General features: G+C 34.9%; 2 protein-coding genes across 2 annotated transcripts in view; both read left to right on the forward strand.

Annotated features, from left to right (window-relative positions):
• The window catches only part of LOC148952703 (rho GTPase-activating protein 26-like), a 98,864-nt gene extending 91,709 nt beyond the window's left edge, over positions 1–7,155 (forward strand). Inside the window, exon 17 of the mRNA XM_089087369.1 lies at positions 6,481–7,155. Within this exon, the coding sequence (XP_088943495.1) occupies positions 6,481–6,572 (92 nt within the window). The 3' untranslated portion in view covers positions 6,573–7,155. The remainder of the gene's footprint in view (positions 1–6,480) is intronic.
• Positions 7,156–12,617: 5,462 nt separating this feature from the next.
• LOC148952704 (uncharacterized) lies at positions 12,618–13,319 on the forward strand. Its single transcript, XM_089087757.1, has one exon. It carries the CDS (start codon positions 12,645–12,647, stop codon positions 13,317–13,319), a length of 675 nt encoding a protein of 224 aa, XP_088943883.1. The 5' UTR covers positions 12,618–12,644.
• Positions 13,320–19,954: the final 6,635 nt, after the last annotated feature.

Below are 19,954 nucleotides of genomic sequence, written 5' to 3' on the forward strand. Positions count from 1 at the left end.
TAGTATAGTTTGTACTTATAGTAGTATAGTAGTAGTTATAGTAGTGCTTTGTACTTATGGTTGAACACGCCATAGCAGGTTTCTGCGCTAGCTATATGAAGCTTGCTGCGCTAGAAAATGGTTAGTAGTAGTAGCAGTATAGTAGTAGTATAGTAGTAGTTATAGTAGTGCTTTGTACTTATGGTTGAACACGCCATACCAGGTTTCTGCGCTAGCTATATGAAACTTGCTGCGCTAAAAAATGGTTAGTAGTAGTAGCAGTATAGTAGTAGTATAGTTTGTAGTTATAGTAGTATAGTAGTAGTTATAGTAGTGCCTTGTACTTATGGTTGAACACGCCATAGCAGGTTTCTGTGCTAGCTTTATGAAACTTGCTGCGCTAAAAAATGGTTAGTAGTAGTAGCAGTATAGTAGTAGTATAGTTTGTAGTTATATTATTATAGTAGTTGTTATAGTAGTGTTGTATACTTATGGTTGATCACTCCATAGTAGGTTTCTGCCCTAGCTTAATTAAGCATCCTGCGCTAGAAAATGGTTATTAGTAGTAGAAGTATAGTAGTAGTGCTGTAGTAAAGTTTTTCCTTTTAGTATTAGAGTAGTAGTTATGCTTGTGCTTTGTACTTATGGTTGAACACGCCATAGAAGGTTTCTGTGCTAGCTATATAAAACTTGCTGCGCTAAAAATTGTTAGTAGTAGTAGCAGTATAGTAGTAGTATAGTTTGTACTTATAGTAGTATAGTAGTAGTTATAGTAGTGCTTTGTACTTATGGTTGAACACGCCATAGCAGGTTTCTGTGCTAGCTATATGAAACTTGCTGCGCTAAAAAATGGTTATTAGTAGTAGCAGTATAGTAGTAGTATAGTTTGTACTTATAGTAGTATAGTAGTAGTTATAGTAGGGCTTTGTACTTATGGTTCAACACGCCATAGCAGGTTTCTGTGCTAGCTATATGAAACTTGCTGCGTTAAAAAATGTTTTTTAGTAGTAGCAGTATAGTAGTAGTATAGTTTGTACTTATAGTAGTATCGTAGTAGTTATAGTAGTGCTTTGTACTTATGGTTGAACACGCCATAGCAGGTTTCTGCGCTAGCTATATGAAACTTGCTGCGCTAAAAAATGGTTAGTAGTAGTAGCAGTATAGTAGTAGTATAGTTTGTACTTATAGTAGTATAGTAGTAGTTATAGTAGTGCTTTGTACTTATGGTTGAACACGCCATAGCAGGTTTCTGCGCTAGCTATATGAAACTTGCTGTGCTAGAAAATGGTTAGTAGTAGTAGCAGTATAGTAGTAGTATAGTTTGTACTTATAGTAGCATCGTAGTAGTTATAGTAGTGCTTTTTACTTATGGTTGAACACGCCATAGCAGGTTTCTGCGCTAGCTATATGAAGCTTGCTGTGCTAGAAAATGGTTAGTAGTAGTAGCAGTATAGTAGTAGTATAGTTTGTACTTATAGTAGTATAGTAGTAGTTATAGTAGTGCTTTGTACTTATGGTTGAACACGCCATAGCAGGTTTCTATGCTAGCTATATGAAACTTGCTGCGCTAAAAAATGGTTAGTAGTAGTAGCAGTATACTAGTAGTATATTTTTTACTTTTAGTATTTCAGTAGTTGTTATAGTAGTGCTTTATACTTATGGTTGAACACGCCATAGCAGGTTTCTCTGCTAGCTATATGAAACTTGCTGAGCTAAAAAATGGTTAGTAGTAGTAGCAGTATAGTAGTAGTATAGTTTGTACTTTTAGTAGTATAGTAGTAGTTATACTAGTGCTTTTTACTTATGGTTGAACACGCCATAGCAGGTTTCTGTGCTAGCTATATGAAACTTGCTGCGCAAAAAAATGGTTAGTAGTAGTAGCAGTATAGTAGTAGTATAGTTTGTACTTATAGTAGTATAGTAGTAGTTATAGTAGTGCTTTGTACTTATGGTTGAACACGCCATAGCAGGTTTCTGTGCTAGCTATATGAAACTTGCTGCGCAAAAAAATTGTTAGTAGTAGTAGCAGTATAGTAGTAGTAAAGTTTTTACTTATAGTAGTATAGTAGTAGTTATACTAGTGCTTTTTACTTATGGTTGAACACGCCATAGCAGGTTTCTGTGCTAGCTACATGAAACTTGCTGCGCAAAAAAATAGTTAGTAGTAGTAGCAGTATAGTAGTAGTATAGTTTGTACTTATAGTAGTATAGTAGTAGTTATAGTAGTGCTTTTTACTTATGGTTGAACACGCCATAGCAGGTTTCTGTGCTAGCTATATGAAACTTGCTGCGCTAAAAAATGGTTATTAGTAGTAGCAGTATAGTAGTAGTATAGTTCTTACTTTTAGTAGTATAGTAGTAGTTATAGTAGTGCTTTGTACTTATGGTTGAACACGCCATAGCAGGTTTCTGTCCTAGCTATATGAAACTTGCTGCGCTAAAAAATGGTTAGTAGTAGTAGCAGTACAGTAGTAGTATAGTTTGTACTTATAGTAGTATAGTAGTAGTTATAGTAGTGCTTTGTACTTATGGTTGAACACGCCATAGCAGGTTTCTGTGCTAGCTATATGAAACTTGCTGCGCTAAAAAATGGTTAGTAGTAGTAGCAGTACAGTAGTAGTATAGTTTGTACTTATAGTAGTATAGTAGTAGTTATAGTAGTGCTTTTTACTTATGGTTGAACACGCCATAGCAGGTTTCTGTGCTAGCTATATGAAACTTGCTGCGCTAAAAAATGGTTAGTAGTAGTAGCAGTATAGTAGTAGTATAGTTTGTACTTATAGTATTATAGTAGTAGTTATAGTAGTGCTTTTTACTTATGGTTGAACACGCCATAGCAGGTTTCTGCGCTAGCTATATGAAACTTGCTGCGCTAAAAAATAGTTAGTAGTAGTAGCAGTATAGTAGTAGTATAGTTTGTACTTATAGTAGTATAGTAGTAGTTATAGTAGTGCTTTTTACTTATGGTTGAACACGCCATAGCAGGTTTCTGCGCTAGCTATATGAAACTTGCTGCGCTAAAAAATAGTTAGTAGTAGTAGCAGTATAGTAGTAGTATAGTTTGTACTTATAGTAGTATAGTAGTAGTTATAGTAGTGCTTTGTACTTATGGTTGAACACGCCATAGCAGGTTTCTGTGCTAGCTATATGAAACTTGCTGCGCTAAAAATGGTTAGTAGTAGTAGCAGTATAGTAGTAGTATAGTTTGTACTTATAGTAGTATAGTAGTAGTTATAGTAGTGCTTTGTACTTATGGTTGAACACGCCATAGCAGGTTTCTGTGCTAGCTACATGAAACTTGCTGCGCAAAAAAATGGTTAGTAGTAGTAGCAGTACAGTAGTAGTATAGTTTGTAATTATAGTAGTATAGTAGTAGTTATAGTAGTGCTTTTTACTTATGGTTGAACACGCCATAGCAGGTTTCTGTGCTAGCTACATGAAACTTGCTGCGCTAAAAAATGGTTAGTAGTAGTAGCAGTATAGTAGTAGTAAAGTTTGTACTTATAGTAGTATAGTAGTAGTTATAGTAGTGCTTTGTACTTATGGTTGAACACGCCATAGCAGGTTTCTATCCTAGCTATATGAAACTTGCTGCGCTAAAAAATGGTTAGTAGTAGTAGCAGTATAGTAGTAGTATAGTTTGTACTTTTATTAGTATAGTAGTAGTTATACTAGTGCTTTTTACTTATGGTTGAACACGCCATAGCAGGTTTCTGTCCTAGCTACATGAAACTTGCTGCGCAAAAAAATAGTTATTAGTAGTAGCAGTATAGTAGTAGTAAAGTTTGTACTTATAGTAGTATAGTAGTAGTTATAGTAGTGTTTTATACTTATGGTTGAACACGCCATAGCAGGTTTCTGTGCTAGCTATATGAAACTTCCTGCGCTAAAAAATGGTTAGTAGTAGTAGCATTGTAGTAGTAGTATATTTTGTACTTATAGTATTATAGTAGTTGTTATAGTAGTGCTTTGTACTTATGGTTGAACACGCCATAGCAGGTTTCTGTGCTAGCTATATGAAACTTGCTGCGCAAAAAAATGGTTAGTAGTAGTCGCAGTATAGTAGTAGTATAGTTTGTACTTATAGTAGTATAGTAGTAGTTATAGTAGTGCTTTTTACTTATGGTTGAACACGCCATAGCAGGTTTCTGTGCTAGCTATATGAAACTTGCTGCGCTAAAAAAATGGTTAGTAGTAGTAGCAGTATAGTAGTAGTATAGTTTGTACTTATAGTAGTGTATAGTAGTAGTTATAGTAGTGCTTTGTACTTATGGTTGAACACGCCATAGCAGGTTTCTGTGCTAGCTATATGAAACTTGCTGCGCTAAAAAAAATGGTTAGTAGTAGTAGCAGTATAGTAGTAGTATAGTTTGTACTTATAGTATTATAGTAGTAGTTATAGTAGTGCTTTGTACTTATGGTTGAACACGCCATAGCAGGTTTCTGTGCTAGCTATATGAAACTTGCTGCGCTAAAAAAATGGTTAGTAGTAGTAGCAGTATAGTAGTAGTATAGTTTGTACTTATAGTAGTATAGTAGTAGTTATAGTAGTGCTTTGTACTTATGGTTGAACACTCCATAGCAGGTTTCTGTGCTAGCTATATGAAACTTGCTGCGCTAAAAAATGGTTAGTAGTAGTAGCAGTATAGTAGTAGTATAGTTTGTACTTATAGTAGTATAGTAGTAGTTATAGTAGTGCTTTGTACTTATGGTTGATCACGCCATAGCAGGTTTCTGTGCTAGCTATATGAAACTTGCTGCGCTAAAAAATGGTTAGTAGTAGTAGCAGTATAGTAGTAGTATAGTTTTTACTTATAGTAGTATAGTAGTAGTTATAGTAGTGCTTTGTACTTATGGTTGAACACGCCATAGCAGGTTTCTGTGCTAGCTATATGAAACTTGCTGCGCTAAAAAATGGTTAGTAGTAGTAGCAGTATACTAGTAGTATAGTTTGTACTTATAGTAGTATAGTATTAGTTATAGTAGTGCTTTGTACTTATGGTTGAACACGCCATAGCAGGTTTCTCTGCTAGCTATATGAAACTTGCTGCGCTAAAAAATGGTTATTAGTAGTAGCAGTATAGTAGTAGTATAGTTTGTACTTATAGTAGTATAGTAGTAGTTATAGTAGTGCTTTGTACTTATGGTTGAACACGCCATAGCAGGTTTCTGTGCTAGCTATATGAAACTTGCTGCGCTAAAAAATGGTTAGTAGTAGTAGCAGTATACTAGTAGTATAGTTTGTACTTATAGTAGTATAGTAGTAGTTATAGTAGTGCTTTGTACTTATGGTTGAACACGCCATAGCAGGTTTCTCTGCTAGCTATATGAAACTTGCTGCGCTAAAAAATAGTTAGTAGTAGTAGCAGTATAGTAGTAGTATAGTTTGTACTTATAGTAGTATAGTAGTAGTTATAGTAGTGTTTTATACTTATGGTTGAACACGCCATAGCAGGTTTCTGTGCTAGCTATATGAAACTTCCTGCGCTAAAATATGGTTACTGTAAGCCTGTAGTCGCTAAATTGTATTTTTCCCTTAGATACCTCACGCTCGGTATATTGGGTATATTGGGTATATCGGTATATTGGGGTTCGCTCTCTAAAACTCAGCAGCTGAAAGTTCGATCATTGTTTCTCATTATTTGAAGTTTTTGTTAAGTTTTCCGTTGTTTTGCATGAAAAAATTTTATTTGCAAAAACAATCATATCAAAAAAAAATCGTATTTTTATACTTATAAAGGATTATGAATACTTCTCAAAAATATTTCCAAACCTTTAAATATCACGAATTATGTACGATGGGTTGGACAAAAATATAAATCGCTTGTTTGATTTTCTCCCATTTAGCATTATTTAGGAATGTTCTTGTTTTATATTGCTCAGGAGTTGTTTTTTTTTTCTTTATGCTTTTTCAGTTTTATCTATTCCGTTTCCTCATCTTGTTTCCTTTTTTAATGTTTATAAGCGAGCAAGAATAATCTTAATACCCCTGCCTTTGTTTTCCTAACTTTTCCGTTATTTCACATGAATAATTTTTATTTGTGAAAAATATTCTGTTCCCGACCCTTTACATGCCATGAATTATGTAGGCTACTGTGTGTTTGATGCGAATATTAATTGCTTGTTTAATTTTTTGCTATTTAGCATTACTTGTGAGTGTTGTTTGAATTAATTCTTGATTTTTTCTTATCTAGGAGTTAATTTTTCTTTATATTTTTTTTATCCTTTTTCTTCTTCTTTTTTTTCTCTTTTCTTTTTTCTCTGTTTTTTATCCATTTATTCTTTTCTTTTCCTCTTTTTTTTCTTTTTTTATTTTTCTCTTTTTTTCTTATTTTTCTTTTTTCTTTCCGTTTTTTCTCTTTCTTTTCTTTTTTCATTCATTTATTTTTTATTTTTTTTCTTAGTCCGCCTCTCTTTATATGTTTTTAAGCGGGCAAAAAAGTCTTATCTTATTATACCCACCTTGTCGAATGTCTGATGAACTTTATTCTTTTGTTCCAGTATTACCTTCCAAAGAGCCTGGCTGGTTAGAAGGAATGCTGAACGGGAAAGTTGGTCTGATACCTGAAAACTATGTTGAATATCTTCCATGATAAAAATATTGGTGCTTAATGTGTCTTATTAGTTGACCAAATAATCAGTGTTGTTATTTAACTGTAGAGAAATTTTTGTATATTTTACTATAACTGTTAAACTGTTTTCCCATTGGCAATATTTAATACGCGAGTTTCGCCTTTCCCCATGTCTAGTGCTAGTTTTGGCAAAAACATCAACGCCATCTAACGTTTGGCGACACCTGGCATTTTTTCAATTTTTTCAATCTTTTTTCTGCCAGGAACTGAGGTCAGACACTTATTAATACACTAATTATACCAGGGATACAAAATAAATTAATTAGTCTTACTATTGCACTGAAAAAAATGCCAAGTGTTCCCAATTCGTGATGACGTTGAGCGTTTTTTTGCCGTAGCTAGAGTCATTTCCCACTGTTACAAGTTACCCATACTCTTTGATTTTCCTGGCAAAAATCCTCTTCAACCCATCCCCCTTGTGATTTATTTATAACCTTGCCTTTTCTCCCCAAAAAGATTCTGGAGGTGCCTAATTTAGCAACTGTTAAAATTTGGTGATAATTTTGGATAAGAAAGGCAGTTATATATATATATATATATATATATATATATATATATATATATATATATATATATATATATATATATATATATATATATATATATATATATATATATATATAACTTTACGAAAGAGGGTAATGAGTAAAGCTTTGAATAGATTGGGGTGGAGGAGTGTATGTTGCTGTGGTGGCCAAAGGTGGCTTTGTACTGATGTAAGGTCTTGACAGTAGTAGTAAAAACAAGTCTTTTTGTCACAAACACCCCAAAAGTTTGATGCATCGTTTTCCCTTTGGCAATAATTCTAATGGATATGGGCACCATTTAAATGGAAACATGGGTGTGTATTTTTACCCCGCCCCCTCCCTCTGGAAAACTGACAAGTACGCAAAAAGTGCAATATTTTGTCTTGTTAGGCAAAAACGTGACATTTCTCTGGCAAAAAAAAAACTTTTATACCCTTTGCCCCTCTCGCCCCTTAAGCAAATTATGGGGGTTGCCTTTTTGGTGGATGTCAAAGATTGTTGATAATTTAGGTTTAGATGTTGTCTATTAGATTATTGAACAAATAGAGGTTTGATTGTGTAGCAAACCAAGTTCGTTTTTGGCCACAAAAACCAGTTCGCAAATTTTTATAGCCATTCTAGGTTATGAAATAAGCACAAGGCTATATAAAACGGTGCTAGAAGAATAAAATACCTAAGAAGTTTAATTTTTGTTATTTATTTTCCAGTGCATCTTTTTCGACACATACATTTTTTTTTTTTTTTTTTTTTTTTTTTTTTTTTCTCTTTAAGGATGAGGGGCTGGGCCTTTGAATCAATCTTGTAGGACCTCTCTTTCCCTGCCAAGATTTAATTTTTCTGCTTCCTTTTTTGGAAAATCTGTCTATGTAAAACAGTATATAATGGCGTTGTTCCAAAATGAAATTTTTTTAAATAATTTTTTTACTTCAAAAATGTATTTATTATTTATTGGTCTAGTGATTCATTAAATATCTCCTAATAAATTAATTACAGTCGTAGCTGTCATAGCTAGCATATAAGTATCAATGCTTGTGATGTGTCTTGTACAGTTTAAATTTAAATGAGTATTATTGTAATCTGCCTGTTACCCCCATCTAAAAGCACAATTTTCATTTTAAATAAAGATAGTTTAACTTACTTTATTAAAATTATAAAATGAATTACTGTTGTAAAGTACACCGAATTTTCAAATTTTTATTTCTCTTTAAACAATATTGCCATATAATTTGTTCTCCAAAGTAGAAGTTTTCATTGAACCACAAGAGTTCTGCTTGGAAATTTTCTGGCGGGGGTGGGGTCTCAAGCAGTGCCATGAGTTTTTTGTACCGAGCAGGGCGTCCATTTGAGGGTAGAGGGTAATTCCTCCCCTCTGAATTTTGAACAATACCTTTTTTGCATTTTCATTGAAAAATGCTTAGTATTATAAAAATATATTCCCTCCCCCCCCCCTACATTTTCGTGAATTGGCGCCCTTGGTACGAGAATTTAAATGGAACTATTCGTCATTTTTCTCTTTTGGTGCATTTTTAAATGCCTTTTTATTTCCGAGGGGTTTTGGGGACGTTAAGTCCCCTCCCTATTGTCGCTATCCAGGGTGAACCACCTATCGGTAACAATTAAAAAAAAAGTACATGAGTATAATAAGTTCTAACAGGAAGACAAGGTCTTCTTAAGTTCAAAGGTTTTAGGTCAAAGGTGGTCATCACAATATTTATATAGAAATATTCTTAAAACTATTGCCATTTCCTACTTTAAGGTCCTTGCAGAATGAGACTGACCGAAATTTTGGCTTTTCGACAGTTTTGGCCAAAAAATTTTTTGTCATCTACAAAAAAAAAACAGTTTTTTTTGAAAAAAAGGTGCAGCTGTGTGAGCCTAGGCCGGCATACCGCCAGCTATTAACTGTAGATCACATGCCAGAACTAGGTCTTGAATCTAGAAAAAAACTGATAAATCAATAAGATAGCGAATGTGAAATGGCAACCTGCGGATAACTGGATTCAAGTTCAAGTTTATTTAAATTCTCATTAAATCACTACAAGACAAAATAACACTTGTACAATATGAATCAGTGGAAAAGAAAATATTTAAAGAGGGTGCCTACACAGTGAGTTATACTCGAAAACAGGCACCAGGCACCCTAAACAGACACCCTAAAAAAAAAAAAAAAAAAAAAAAAAAAAACTAATAATAATAACAAATGATGAAAAGAAATAATAATACACTAGATATACTCGGAAGAAAAATGAGACACCACACTGAACCCACAGCCCACACCTAAAATCAATATATCACCACATAATTAAATTTTTATCAACAATAGCACCGGCCAACATGACTTCAAATAAATAAATAATTAGATATAATTACTTATTAGATATAATTATACTAATTGACGAGTACATAAGTATTGCAAATGGGAACACTTTTATTTTCCTATAGATTACTGATCTGTATATTTAGTCCAAGTTGACCATATATTTTTTAAATGTTTCTTTAACAAGAGTGCATATGCATATTCAAAGTGTCGAAGTTGACTTTTTAGAATTAATTTTTTCTTAATAAAGTGTTTATGTTAGAAATAAGTATTACTGTTTGGAATATTGCGAAATAATTCAAAAGTGCAGGATCATTTCCGCTTTCTACTAAAATAAGTAGATTGCTTGCATTGAAAGTTTTTCATACCCTTTTTTTGTTTTTTTATGGATTTGAAAGGAAGAAAGAAATAACGACATGTAGGTCAAGAATTGTCAAGAAATGTAGGTGATTTTAGGTATTTTTGCTATTATTGTTTATTTTATTTCTATTCGTTTTGGGTTTCATTTATTCTTCAATAGTAATTTCCGGTCGTTTTGTGTTAGAATTATTATAGGAATTTATTTCTGATAATCTTAAGTTTAAAAAGACTAATTTTTTCTTTTTTTTTATTTCTTTTTCGAAAAGTTTTTTTTTAATTAATCTCCATTAAAAGCTCGCAAAAATAATACTTAATGGTTTTTCACTGTGTTTTGCAACGAATTATACAAAATACGAAGAAAATACGCTTCTATGATTCAAATATGTGCCTCAAAACAAATTATTCTCAAAAACTTAAGTTTGTTCGTCAGAAAAGGATGCATTGTCATGCTCATTTTACAAAACTATGACGCATGCATTCTTGGGTTAAATCATTTTAATAAAATTTCAAAGGACAGTGAGGGCAAGTATATATTACGGGGGATGAAAATGCCCATTTTACCGTTGACGATCGTTTTTATGTAGCATGCAGCAAGGAATACCATCTCTTGTCATAGATTTTCTCAAAAATCGCATCAATATTTCGGTCACTATGTGCTAGATTTTGTTCTTTTCCATAAACACTATAACTAACACCATTATATAGTTTCTACTTTTAACGTCATTTATAACAAACGATTATGACGTCATTCATCACCTTGTATATGAAGATGCAGTATTCCAATGTGTACTTTTTGCTTCGAACTGGTGCCATTTTTAAAAGGTTTCGAGCTATTTTTTGGTTACTATGGGCCGTAGTTCGTCTTTTACTGGTTGCAGTTAAAGCTGCAACCGCGGTTGTGGCGCGAAGAGGCGCGAGCAGTTGTATTGGCCACAGGCAGCTTGGTGCTGTGGTAAGTTGTTGATAGGGGAAGTTGTAGTAATAAAAGAAAGAACTTAAAAGGAACACACATTAAAATGATTAAATCAAGTCATATATAAAATTACCACAAATAAAATTGTCCTCCTCCCCTCGGAGCCCCAAAGGCTAGTCTTTTTTATATGTGCTTATAAACAATAAAATATGATAAAAGGATATGTTTTGGACGGTGTTGTGTGAATGTATAAATGAAACTTAAAACGTGCAGAAATCACTACGAGTGTAACAATGAAGCCTACAAAAGTTAAAACGAATGCTTAGACTAGTGAGGGCAACCTACTCAGTGTGCCCTTCAGGGTAGTAGGTAAAAAAAGGGGCTTACTACTAATTCTTTTGTCGTTTAGCCCTTGGCCATGGCCAGGGCGTGTTGCGGATGTTCTTTGTGTTCTTTGTGAAAATATGAATTTTTTTTAGATGTTATTTTTTTTAATTACAAAAGCACATAGAGTTGACAAATTCCTGATGTCATAATATAACATATGCTACTACAGTGTTATAGAAAAATGCAGTTTTCCGTAAAAAAATTGATTATATTTCAAAAATTATTTTGTTTTAATTACCTAAATTTTGATAAGATATAAATCTGTTTAACAGTTGTTTTTCGTTTTCAATATAATACTAGAATAAAGTAAATTTTATTTTTATTAGAATACAAATTTGACACACACGCCTCAAAATTTCACTACTTTTGCCCTTTTGAAATACAAGACTCTATAAGTATTAAAAGCCTTTGTTTCAAATAAAGAACAAAACAAAAAAAAAGAATAAATAAAATAAAATGCATCCGAGCTCCTTTGACTCATCTTTTGTTGAAAACTGTCGTGCTAAAGGGATCCTGATTAAAAAAAAAAAAAGAAATCAGATGCTTGTTTTTAGAAGCCTCCTTGTCCTCCTTATATCCTCGTATCCTCCTTGTACTACCACTAACAGAGATATAGATAACGAAATCTAAAAGGCAGACATTCTTTACTTACTTATTCATATAAATATAAGAAATTATAAATGTGTCATTTTTTTTCAAAATTAAGCTAATTTGTGATTTCTATTGTTTGAAAGTTGAGACAAAACTTGAAAATATGCTGTAGAAAGGGACATTCCCAGGTTCCAAATAATTTTGTTTTAAGTGGCATGTATATTGAACTTTTATATAGGCTGTGATTAAGACACACAAAAACGGTTCGCTTCCACTTTGCCCTCCCCCCGCCCTCCGATTCTCGGAAACCTTACGGCATCATTATTGACTTTTAAATATAATACTAGAATAAAATGAAATTTATTTTCATTAGAATATGAGTTTGACACTTAAGCCTCAAATTTAAGTATCGTTTCTTATTGCCCTATCTTCTGTATTTTTAGTCGGAGTTTCGGAAATAATTTCAATAGGAATTTGCAAACACACATGCATCTATTTTATATTTTGTGAAAGCACTTGTACTGAATTTCACTAATAAAAAGAATAAAAAGTGGACATCGAGGATCTAAATTCCTAGCAAAAAGGTGTTTATTGAGATTGAACACTAGTTTTGACGGAATTCCACTATTCTCTTCCCATTTGCTGGCAAATTAGCACGAATGAAGCAATGAAAAAATTGTCTAACTGTAGAAAAATGACCTGTCTATCCTTTAGTATAGTCATTTTCATTCTTCGAAATATAACCTCCTAATCAAAAATTCGAATAAAGCCATTCTAAACAAACACAAGTACGGCCGAAATTTCCTTAGCTCGCGCACAGAGAGAAATGTTAACCCGGGTACGGCGGTTCTCAAAATATAATTCTAAAACTTGGAAAATAAGCATGCATTCGAGATTTAGTCGCACTAGTGATAGAGAGAAATTGAGAAGAATTTGAAATGTCTGAAGTTGAAGCTGAAGTGGCACCAACATCTGTAGAATCCCAGAGCATGGCTTCACCAGCCAAGAAGGAAAACAAAGCAAAGGCTCCAGAAGCAGCTAAGGCTGCAAAACCTAAAGGGGATAAAAAGGCCAAGGCACCAGCAAACCACCCAAAATACACGGAAATGATCACCAAATCCATTGCTGACCAGAAAGAACGTGGGGGATCTAGCCGTCAAGCTATTCTCAAATACATACTGGCCAATTTTCAGGTTGGCAATGATGCAAAAGTTGTGAATATTCATTTTAAACAAGCTTTGAAGCGTTGCCTTGCAAATGGAATTGTTATAAATCCAAAAGGTACTGGCGTAACTGGTTCTTTCAAGCTTGCAAAGCCTGTCAAGGCCGAAAAATCCGAAGCTGCAAAACCTGCCAAGCCCACAGCTAAGAAAATCTCAGTCAAGAAAACAGCCAAACCTACTGCAGTTGAAAAGTCAACTTCAGCCAAAAAGGCCACCAAGCCAATGGCTGGTAGCAAGAAACCTGTAATGGTTTTTAAGAAACCCACTGTTGCCAAAAAAGCAGTAGCAGCGAAGAAATCGACACCCAAGAAGGTTTCGTCTATCAAAAAGGCTCCCGCCAAGAAAGTGGTATCTAGAAAGTCAGTAGCTAAGAAACCGGCTAAAAATTAATGTGTGCAACATGTTATCCTACACAATCAAACAGCCCTTTTCAGGGCTATCAAAGTAAATGCTCGAAACTTTCTGTTCAGAAAGTTATGATGATATTAATTTTAAGTACTGACTGTCTACTTTTCCCTTTCAAGTATAATTCAGCTGTTGTTTATGCCCACAATAAAACACCTTCTATAATAGTTACTTTTGCATTCTAGCACTATTGCCGTCTAAAAATCACCATCTTAAAGACTAGATTTTACGACTGGCTCGTAAGGCTCAAGCTTAATAATAAATTTTCACATTAATAAATCTACAAATACCTCGCCATAGCCGAATGGGTAGAGCGGCGCCTTCAAATCGTGGGAGCTGCGGTTCGACTCCCGACCAGGCTGAGCGAGGCGAAGAGAGCCAAAGAATCATCATTTATAGCAACTGCAAATTTTCGTTTTTTCGGCCTTCCAACAGGAAAATAATACAATTATACATATTTTTGCTTAATTTCTTTTTTCAAATCCCGACACAAAAAAAAGGTTTGATTTCAAAAAGTTCAGACTCTAAAAATGACGGTTTGTTTGTTTTGTTATATGTTTTTAACGATACAACACATCAATCGCAATCTTTGCCTGGAAATCTTTACACTGTTTACCTGGAAATGACTCGCTAGCTTCTGAGCAGAAATTGTTAGCCGAGGTAGAGTGGTTCTCTGAATATAGACTAAAAATTAGTCTTTGATTTGAAGTCAGTTGTTTACGCCGCACTCTTGAAGGAACAAGTAGATTGGTGTCATTGATGCTACTGAAAGACAAAGGCAGTTGAACTCTACAATTGAGTTGAGGCCGAAAAAATTTGAAGGGGATTTGGACATAGACCAATCAAAGACTAACTTTAAAGTTACTCTTTGATTTAAGGCAGTTTGATCTGGGTACTTTTACGAGAAGTTGCAAAATATTAGACCTTTCTGATTAATTTCAATTGGACAGAGCAGGGAGTTGGTGGCATTGGGCTGTAAGGACCAAGAGAACACTTGCGCCCAAAACACAGATTGAAAACACGTGCGTCAGTCCCTTACAAATTAATTACGAAACGCAGTGGGGAGGGAAGGTTGCTATGGGCCAACTTTGGCTGTCCAATAATCATTGTCCTTGAAAATTTTTGGGTGATTCTGATTTTACAAAAGGTGCAGCATGTCTACTTTTCTGCTAAAAGTTTGACTGCGGCAGGGTCAGGGAGCCGCAAGCACCCTTTATGCCTCCAGTAATACAGATTGAAAATGCTTTCATGATTCTGCTTCAAACAAGGTGCTGCATATCCACATTTCTGCTAGAAAGTTGACAGGCTGCTACTACACACACGTTGGTGTATTCGTACCTAAACACACAAATATATAGTCGATGCAAAAAAAAGAGTGTTATATAGAAAGTATATAAGGTGTAACTAACAGTAGCACCTTAAGTCATGATTCTGCTTCAAAATAGGTGCCGCATGCCCTTATTTCTGCTATAAAGTTGACGGGCTGCTGTACATTGGCGTTTTATGCCCGTACACATGCGTATATAGTCTATGCAAAAAAAGTGCTATGTAGAAAGTATATAAGGTGTAACTAACAGTAGCACCTTAAGTCATGATTCTGCTTCAAAATAGGTGCCGCATGCCCGAATTTCTGCTATAAAGTTGACGGGCTGCTGTACATTGGCGTTTTATGCCTGTACACATGCGTATATAGTCTATGCAAAAAAAAGTGCTATGTAGAAAGTATATAAGATGTAACTAAAAGTAGCACCTTAAGTCATGAGTCTGCATTAAAGTAGGTTCTGAATGCCCACATTTCTGCTATTAAGCTGACGGGGTGCTGCAAATTGGTGTTTTTATGCCTATACACGTACGTATATAGTCTATGCAAAAAAAGTGTTATGTAGAAAGTATCTAAGGTGTTACTAACAGTTACGTAGTATCGCACAGTTCCAAACCAGTTATTAAGGAGGGGAGTAGTTAGTTTTTTTGGTGGGGGAGCGATTTCCAAGAGCTTTAAAAAGTATCCTTTTAGTTGGGAATTTCCCAACATCGTGAGAGGTCCTTCAGATTAGTATGGAAGGGATATTAACATTTCCTTCATTTTTGGAAGAATATATTTGAATTAAGCGTGCTGTATGGATGTTCAGGGGACATAGCCCCCCTTTCCCTTCGATGGGCTTAATACTGTTAAAGTACCTAATAGAGGACACCCAAGCAGTACAAGAGATAGTGTCTCCGGAAAAGAGCAGAATTAAAGAAGCATAAAAACTATTTGCGATTTTATAAATTATTTTAGATGGCGCTGACTTTTTTTGTTTGCTCAGAAAGCAAGGTTTGGTTGGGTTTTTTTCCTTGTTATTTAGGATATTTAGATGATTTTGACATTTAACATTTAGAACGAATGATCGTGAAAGGATGCATCAGTTCTCATTCAATCAAAATTCTGGCATTCAGTTCAGTTTTTTGGTGTCAAAAGGAAGTTGCAAAATGTTAAGCCTTTCTGATAAATAATTTCAATTGGACGGGGCAGGGAGCTGGGGGTGGGGGGGGGGTATTGGGTTGGAAGGACCAAGGGAACACTTGGTGCCTCCAAAATACAGATTGAAAATACGTGCGTCAGTCACTTATAAATTGATTACAAAACGCGGTGGAGAGGGATGGGTCTCACGGGCCAACTTTAGTTGTCCAATAATGGTTGTTCTGATTTTAAAAAAGGTGCAGCATTTTTACTTTTCTGCTATAAGTTAGACCGCTGCAGGGTCAAGGACTAACAAGTACCCTTTATTCCTCAAGTAATACAGATTGATAATTCTTTCATGATTCTGCTTCAAACAAGGTGTTGCATGTCAACATTTCTGCTAGAAAGTTGACGGGCTGCTACTACACGTTAGCGTATTCGTGCCTAAACACATAAATATATAGTCCATGCAAAAAAAGAGCGTTATTTAGAAAGTATATAAGGTGTAACTAACAGTAAAACCTTAAGTCATGATTCTGCTTCAAATTAGGTGCTATATGTCCACATTTCTACTAGAGAAAGTTATATAGAAAGTATATAAGGTGTTACTAACAGTTAAGTAGTATCGCATGGTTTCAAGCCAGTTATTAAGGGGGGAGGGTTCGATAGTTTTTTTTGCGAGGAGCGATTGCCTAGAGCTTTAAAAAATATTGTTTTAGTTGGGAATTTCCCAACTTCGTGAGAGGTCCTTCAGATCAGTATGGAAGGGATATTTACATTTCCTTAATTTTTGGAAGAAATTATTTGAATTAAGCGTGCAGTATGGATGTTCAGGGGAAATAGCCCCCCTTTCCCTTCGATGAGTTAAAAACCATTAAAATACCTGTAATAGAGGTCACGTAAGCAGGACAGTATCTCCGGGAAAGAGCAGAATTTTAGAAGCATAAAAACTATTTGTGGTTTTATTAATAATTTTAGATGGCGCCGACTTTTTTCTTTGCTCAGAAAGCAAAGTTGTATTTTTTTTCCTTGTCATTTAGAACATTTAGACGATTTTGAACCTTACCATTTAGAATGAATGATCGCGAAAGGATGCATCAGTTTTCATTCAATCAAAATTCTTGTATGCAGTTCAGTTTTTTGGTGTCAAGGGGAACAGCACGTTGTCTTTCCCTTCCTTTTGTGCTGCAAGAACCAAATTGGATCAAACTATAAGGTAGTCATTTATTTGACATTTTACTCATATTAAACTTAGAAATAAATTTCAAAATTTCTGAAAATCCCTAAATTTAGAACTGTAGAAGAGATAAAGTCCATCAGGCCAATCGCAAGATGAATGGAGGATAATCCCTATATGAGCAAGTATGATAATACCCGTACAAATATCCCTGTTCTCAAATGTACTTGCTGTTAAATAGCCCATTTTGGTGTAAGGAGCCCATTTTTTACAGGTTTCACACTAACTTAGGACTTCTACTTTTTCAGAGGCGTATATCGTTTCTCTGACCTTTGCAATAAATTTCTAAGACAGATTTTAAGCCTGTAGAAGAAGTATCGTGGACCAAAGGGGTCAAATTGTTTCAGAGGCGTAAGCCGCTTTAGATCCTTGGTTACCATTTGAACATAGGTATTCGAATCCATATAGAATTTGGTTGATAAGTTCCTACAACTAAATCTATGTTCCCCAAGATATTTCAACCGTTGACCTTTGTGGTTCAAGTACTAGCAAGCCCCGAAGTTACATATTTTGGGAATCACAAATCTTAAAACGGTGAATTCAACTAGCACAAAGATTACAATTGCAAGCTATCTACGCTTCCTTGACCATAATAATGTCTCACCGGCAGTAGTTGGTTATATGTAGGGCTCTGGAACTCAAGCCCCTCTACCTTGGCAAAAACTACTTATTTCATACACTTATGGTAAACAAAATCACTTCCGTGCAAAGGCTGGAGAAGGAGTTTAGGCACCATTCCTATATCGGTTCAGTCCGTGAAAAGACACCCCAGTGTTTCTTCTGCTCTGTTAGAGATCACTTCAAAAAGGTAGTTTTCCTTTTTTCAGCACTGAAGACGGCTTGACGAGGTCCTTGTCGAAACTTCTGCATATGTCTTTTTTGTTCACTTGCTGATAGTAAGCTCGTTTTCTAGGATATTCTTTTTCTTCTTATTTTGTCAATTATTTCTTTTTCCTTCTGTAAAACTTTTTTTTAAAACGCACCTAAGAAAAATGGGCTGTTTACATAAATTTTCCCCCCTAAAGCTGAACAGGTCATCTTCCTCCTCCGAATTATATTCTGTGGACCGGTCACCCATTTTTAGTCAAATAACCAACTGAAGTTTTTGACCCGATGCCGTGAGGAGCAACAAGGGTCCCTATCTACATAAAGAGAGACGGGGTGAAGGGGGGGGGTGTCTAGTTGCCTGCCGATTACTTTTATTCTTAAAAAGGGCATTTTGGTTTTCAATCTTATCAAACGAGCACCCTTTTAACTTTCGGCAATTCTAATCTCCATACTTATTGACTAAAAAAAAAAAAAATAAATGGGATATGTCGCTTTTCAATAAGCAAGTGTTTCTACGTTATTGACCCTTATAAAAAAATTTATACCTAAAAAAGTATGAGATTTTTCGGCGGTAAAGATAAAAAAAACTCCAAACATTAGCCCATATTGAAAAACTTTTGCAGTCCCTCCTTCGACATTCCTTCGCAATTTTCCTCTCATAAAACTTTAAAAAAAGCTGAAATTCAAACAAAATTTGTTTGATTTTTTTTAATATAAGTATAACATTCAAATTTTAATTTTATTAAAAACTGCATCGCCACATTTTAATTAGGTAAGCCCAAGTGAGGTCGCAATTGAAGCAAGAATTACGTGCTCTACAGCTCCCAAGGCTACGACGTGGGAAACAAGATGTAGATAACATAATTATCTGGTTTAGAATAAGATGAAGTTGTATCATTTTCTTGAAAAGGGAACAAAGAAACAAAGTACACAATTCTGAATTCAAATGAAATACGCATGTCAAGGATTTCTACTTAGGATGCTGAGTGACTGGGACAGTGCATCTAGTATTTCGGTTTTCTTGGGGCTTCCACGAAGTTCTAGGAATAAAAATTTTGGCTTTCTAAAAATAAAAAATAAAAAACAATGTGCGTAAATACAAGTGCGTTACCACAAAATAAAAATTATTAATTTCTATCAAGGCTAATTTTAGTGAATTTTATTTTGAGCCGAATTTTCCTTTCAATTAATTTCAGGAAAACCCGCAAAGTTCGAGGATAAATTGCAATGCTTGGGGTCAAGTTGGGAAAAATTGTTGGTTATGGTTACTATGCTGAAAATGTGGTAAGTAAGTAAGTAAGTAAGTATGACGGCACTAGACCCTTAAGGTCCAAACCGGCGGTGCTGATCTCCGTTTCGTGGCCCTTCAGTCAGGAATTGTAAGGGGGGGGCTGGGGGCCAGCCATCCTGTGCTTTTGCACACCCTTCCTGCTTACCTTCCCCAGATTTCTCCAGGTACCAATTTAGAGCTTGGTCGACTCTGGCTGAGCTAACAGAGGCGCACCACTGACCCGCGTCCCAAATCAAATGACTGTCAATATTAGGAGTCGAATCCATGCCCCTTGGACAATTAATTCTCAACCCAGCGCACGTCCACTTACTCAGGACGGCTGAAAATGTGGTGCCAACCATAAAAGGAAACTAAAATGAATGAAAAAAAAAGAGAAAAAAACAAATACAAGTAGAAAAAGATTCCGTGTAGAACTGGGTATTTGCTTGGGATCTACAAACTGAGAACATTATTTGCGAGTGGAAATATAGGATGTTCAAAAACGTGCCACTATAATACTGATGCCCCGTTACGGCAACCACAAAAATGCCCTTGAGCACTTAGACTTGTCCACTTTGTCTTGTTGAAAACTTGATCTAGTAATGACAATCTGAAAAATGGTTTAGCAAACTAGAAAGAACGATGAAATATTGCACGTTCAACCTATGCCATGCCTATCCTCAAATATTATTGTCCTGTTTAGGTTCTCCAAACTCAAAAAACTGCTTTTCATCAGCAAAAATAGAAGATATGCAATAACTTGCTAATAAAAACAAAATACCGAGGCCTGTTATAGCAACCATAAAAATGCCCTTGAGTTCTTAAACGTGCTAGTTTTGTCATTT

Source organism: Artemia sp. Qi Xiang Cuo, chromosome 4 (assembly GCF_049724085.1).
Source record: "Artemia sp. Qi Xiang Cuo chromosome 4, ASM4972408v1, whole genome shotgun sequence".
NCBI classification, from domain to species: Eukaryota; Metazoa; Arthropoda; class Branchiopoda; order Anostraca; family Artemiidae; genus Artemia; species Artemia sp. Qi Xiang Cuo.